General features: G+C 42.2%; 1 protein-coding gene across 12 annotated transcripts in view; it reads left to right on the plus strand.

Moving 5' to 3' along the window:
• Nucleotides 1-5,333, plus strand: part of tead3b (TEA domain family member 3 b) — a 30,903-nt gene that overhangs the window by 9,609 nt on the left and 15,961 nt on the right. For 11 of the 12 annotated variants that reach the window (XM_087176579.1, XM_087176580.1, XM_087176582.1 and 8 more), the window contains exon 3: nucleotides 3,477-3,731. In XM_087176579.1, coding sequence (XP_087032705.1) covers nucleotides 3,608-3,731 — 124 coding nt within the window. In that variant the 5' untranslated portion in view covers nucleotides 3,477-3,607. Of the gene's footprint in view, nucleotides 1-3,476; nucleotides 3,732-5,333 lie in introns of those variants that run through there. The other variant, XM_087176585.1, reaches the window with a different exon arrangement.

Genomic DNA, 5,333 nt, shown 5'->3' on the forward strand with positions numbered 1-5,333 from the left:
GGGGTCAGAGGAGGGAGGGAGGGCGTTGGGTTGACACAAGGGAGGCAGGAGGAGAAACAGTGAGCACTCGCAGCCCTTTCTTAATAAGGACATGTCTGGAATTCAGGCCCCTCTCTCAGTGAAGAGCTTCTCTTTCGTAGCACCTCACTTGAACGCACTCTTGTGAGCACTCGGGGCTCCGTCCAGATCGTCAGATCCGCGTGTTCCACCGAGCAGCGTTTGCTGCTCTTCACAGCTCGCGGTGCGAAGGAGGTTTGCAATGTTTTCTCTGCTATAATTGGAGATAAACAATAAGAGTGGCTGGCCCTCGCTCCCCGCCTCACTGTGCCACCAGTCTTTGATTATTGCCCCGGCTTTACTGAAGCTGTTGCCCCCACAGCACCTGTGCATTCATTAATGAAATACTTTGGGCTGCCTGAGAGACATTTCCACACCAGACCACACAGGCAGCATCTGCTATACTCGAGGCTGAGACAGAAATGTAAAGGTTACACCAGTGTTGATGTCACTGTGTGAGATTTTAATTTGCAGCATTGCACAGACTCCTGACGGCAAGACAGTGAAACGAGCTGCCATAAATGTTGAGATAGCTGTACAGTAATGTGTAACATGTGGCGTCTGTTTTCTTTTGCATTTTTTAAAACTTAAAAAGATTAAATTCCATTTAGGGTTGCAGCTAATGATTATTTTCATTGTTGCTAATTATTTATTCTTGAGTAATCTTTAAGTAAAGTGTCGATCAGTTTCCCCTGATCGACATATTGCGTGCAGATAATCGTTGTAGTCATTTCTCAAGCAACAGTGACTTGTAAATATTTGCCGTTTCCATTTTTATCAGATGTGAAGATTGTAGCTTTTCTTTGTCATGTGTGACGGTAAACTGAATATCTTTGGGCTGTGAAGACGTTTGAAGACGTCATCTTGAGCCGTTGTTAATTCTAACAGGCATTTTTCATTTTATAGACAGAAAAATGAATCGAGTAATAATTGGCGGATTAATCGGTGATTAATCCTGTCTTCTTTCTGCTTCTTTGTCCAGTACAGTCACTTTACTGCTATACCAGACAAAGAAAATCAGAATATCCTCACATTTCAGAAGCTGGAACCAAACAACACATTTCTGTGTGGTTTTTGTCATTGTCCTTTGGATGCATATTTTGTAGAACGTATCAGGCCTTTTGGCAGGACAGAATACGATTGAACGAACCCAGACTCTGGTCATACGTAGTTCGCCGTCTTTGGTGGGGATCCAGCCGTGTGATCTGTGAGGACTGAGACGGATCATTTGAGCTGTTGATGAGTGCTCAGTTTCAGTGTTGAGTTTTCACATTGTGACCCTCTTCCACAGGGTCCGCCATAACCATTACCCCCTCAGCTAAAATTAGCGGCTTGACTCGTGGATACCTGTCAAACTCTGGTTTTGGTTCCGGCACGTCCATAAACTTCATGTTGTATGTCATGTGTAGTAGAGTATCACTGCGGGAGCAGGATAACTGATCCGCTCGTCTCCGATGGGGAGAGAAAGGAAACATCACTGATCCTCCACTTCTGCTTTGTCACCAGTTCTTGGATGATTGGCTGATGATTGGATGATGATTGGATGATGGAGGACTTGGTGTAACTGCAGCACCTTTCTAAATACTAACACATTAACAGAAGAGAAGGGATATTTCTGGGATATTATGAATTTCCATATTTTATTTTATTTACATTTTGTATTTTATATTGTAGACTTTCTGTCCTATCACAAATGTATCCATATAAAGTAAAATAACATCATGGCCACACAGTTCTGGTGTAATTACACTATGAAGCATCACACAAGTGACACAAACCTCCTGAGAGAGGTCAGAACAAAACTACAGAAAACCGATTAATCTATAATACCTTTATTTAATATTCATATAATTTGATCACTGTAGTTTTTCCCACAGGAACACTCACTTTGGCGCTCTCTGTGTTTATCCGTTAAACTTTGATTTTTGTCAGCATCTGCAGAAATGCTAAAGTACAAACACAAGCATCCTTAGAGGATCATGGTTACCTCATAGACTTCCATCTCAGAAACAATACAACTCTGAAAAGGCATCTTGAAAAATACTTAAGATCTCTGCCTGCAGTCAGCCATAAGCCAACCACATTGAGACACAGTTCCCAGACCACAAGAATTCTTTGAGGCCAGTGCTGATTAGTGAGGTCTTTAAACTTCGTTTTATGGAATATCTTGAATTCATTTGGCCATTTCAGAGAAATAAAATTGAGGAAATTATAGTAATAATTACGGTTAACATTGTTTATTCATACAAATTTAATGACTGCAATAAAGAAAATGTCAAAGGAAGCCAAAACTGTGACCTATAGAGGAATGACATTCCTTTTTAAGCTGCACATTCATTATGCTTTACATGAACTCACACAGTTGTGCTCCGTCTTTGCAGCTACGCAACTAATTCAGTTTATGTAGGTATCTAAAGGAAAACCAGGAGACAAACTTGGCAGGGTTCATGTTCACACTGTACGGAAGCTGATAATCAGGTTGTAGACATAACCGAACTGAATTTTATCTAATCCCTGCTCCACGTTCTCTTGTATTTTATTGATCCTGCTGGCGATGAGCACTATATACCGTAAACCCGACCCCCCCACGCTGACCTCTTTGCCTGAAGGTTAGCGCAGTTCAGTGTGTTGAGATGTCTGTGAGCCGCAGCCATGGATGAACACTGGTCCTGGATTCATGAAACTCGCTCAACCAGCTCGAACGCCGAAATGTTTTTTTTTTGTTGTTTTTTTGGGGTTTTTTTTCTTCGACTTCCTCATTCTTTCCCAACTGGCCCCCTAACATGAAGATCACAAAAATAATATGATGATAAGACATAAAGAAAGACGGTGCCTGGTAATTATATGTTGGATCCAATCAAAGAGGAAATGAGTTAACATTTTTAACTTCCGTCCTGAAGTTCATGGGTTTTTTTTAAATGGGTTTTTGGTTAGCTGACTGAAATAAGGTCTGTGGTTAACACAAGCTCAAGACATTTTCACGTTTTATTCTGCGACATAAAATACGTCAGTCAAGGCCTCACTCTCGTGGCTGGTTGCTAACAAGTGGCTACAGTGAGACTGCAAAGGTTGTTCGGGACGTTAAACATCAACCGATCTACTGCTACAGCCTCGTGTTTGTACTCTTTCTACTCGTTTATACTTTCTAAGAGGAAAGGCTTTTGTAGAAGAGGTAAGCGATAAATGAAATGAAATGTTAGAAGCTTAGTGGTGGTGGTGTAGTTTGTTTATAACATTTTTACTTTTTACCTCTGGTGATTGGATTCAGGCTTCAAAAATAATAAAAGTATCGTTCATTTGTGAAATTTGTTTTGCTGAACAAATCGTAGAAGTATCATAAACTGTAGTTTGTCACAGTCAAGTTGAAACGGCCATTCGTTATTTGTTCATGCTCTGTAACGATGTTTTGTCTTCCTCAGGTCTCCTACAGATCCTTTGATATTGGGGCTCGGGGTCGGGCCCAGGGGGAGCCGCCACCATTGCGTCCAACGAGTGGAGCGCCAACGGTAGCCCAGAAGATGGGCTGGACGGGGACAACGAGGACAAGACCATGGACGGGGACGCCGAGGGCGTGTGGAGCCCGGACATCGAGCAGAGCTTCCAGGAGGCCCTCGCCATCTACCCTCCATGTGGCAGGAGGAAAATCATCCTGTCAGATGAGGGAAAGATGTATGGTGAGTGCACTGGATATCAGCCAGAGAGACAAAAGAACAGCAATTACATGGAAATCAGTTCCATAATGAATGCACAAAAATGAGAAAAAACCACCCATTCCTCAGGGATTTGTGGCTGAAAGAAAACAAACATCCACCATAGTGCCTCGAAAAGAAAAATGAGAAAAATACGTTTCTTCCTCTTGTGCTCGTGTCACATCTTCAACAACGAGGTGAATGTTTTCCTTCTGTAACAAGTCTGTACCTGTTGTGCTGTGACCCAGGGGCAGGTTCTTCCAGTCTCACCAGCGCTCTCAGTGCTGGTTATTACCGTCCTGAGAGCATCTCAGCTCCCCTCCCCTTGATTTACACCTGTCAATTTCCTCAGTGTTTTTTTTACGCCTTATCTTTTATGGCTTCTTCTCTTCCTCTCTACGTTTTCCTTGGTAAGAAAAAACCTGCTCTTTGTGTTTTCTTGTGGAGTGGTGCGGCGGTAACGCTGGGAGAGTTTTGCCTGTAGGTGACTGGTTGGGTTTTCTTTTTTTTTTTTCCTGGAGAAGTGTTGTGTTTGATGCTGGATGGCTCGGTTAAATTAGCGATAATTAGCACAGCGTGAATCGGGGCTCAGGAACAAAAACATCCCATTGGCACGCTGTTCTGTCGAAGATTTCAAACATCCATATGGTTTCAGATTAGTTATTCTGTATCCTGCAGCGGGTTCATTAAATTGCAGGTGTTGAGCCCTCAATGTCCTGAAAAACTCCAGATGGATATGTTGGCAAGACCTTTGGTAGAATCACTGACATCCAGGTGTAGGAAATTGAACGCATTTGTGTTTCATTATTTTGATCCCACATTCCCATTCCCGTCGTTGAGACAGCGCACGCTTCTGTAATTAGATTTAGCATTTGAAATTTTGCTGAACAGCAGTAACGGTTGATTGACAGGAATTGTGCTCCTTCCTTTACTGTTTTACTTGGCCGTGTCCTCAACAAACCTCTTTTTGGTTTTGAGAAATTATGTTCTTTTCACCATCGTAATTCAACTCCCTCAAGCCGTGCTTTGTAAGACTTCCTTGCCCTTTAATTATTGTCCATCATGTCTCAAAAAGTTGAAATTGATTCCAGCTTCAATGCAACCATAAAAACCATCAATCATGGCCACCAAGGTCCCAGACAGACGGTGTATTTTAGAAGCATTAGTGTTTGTTTTAAAAAGTACGGGTTTTTTTGGGTGGCTTCTCTGTCCTTGACGTCAGATGGGATTCTTTTGGCGTGATTCACCCGAGATGGAATCTCATCCTCTCATTCGTCAGGCAGATTTTGATATTCAAGGACAAGTGCATACCTGAGATAACTCAGCCACGGTTGCAGCTTCTGTTGTTACTTTGAATGCGGCTCAAGGAGAAAATAGTGAGGAAACCAGGCGCTGATTGATCGCTTTAACACTTTAAGTGGACTTCAAGTAGAAATGCCAAACATTTGCTGGTTGTGGCTTTTCAAATGAGAGGATTTACTGGTTCATCTTTTTTTTAACATTGTAAATTGTATATTTTTGGGATTTGGACTCTTGGTTGGACAGAACAAGATATCTGATGAGATTTTCTTGGGCTCTACGATCTCA

Source organism: Seriola lalandi, unplaced genomic scaffold (assembly GCF_002814215.2).
Source record: "Seriola lalandi dorsalis isolate HSWRI2012SDOR001 ecotype SW California unplaced genomic scaffold, Sedor1 jcf7180002054561, whole genome shotgun sequence".
NCBI lineage: Eukaryota > Metazoa > Chordata > Actinopteri > Carangiformes > Carangidae > Seriola > Seriola lalandi.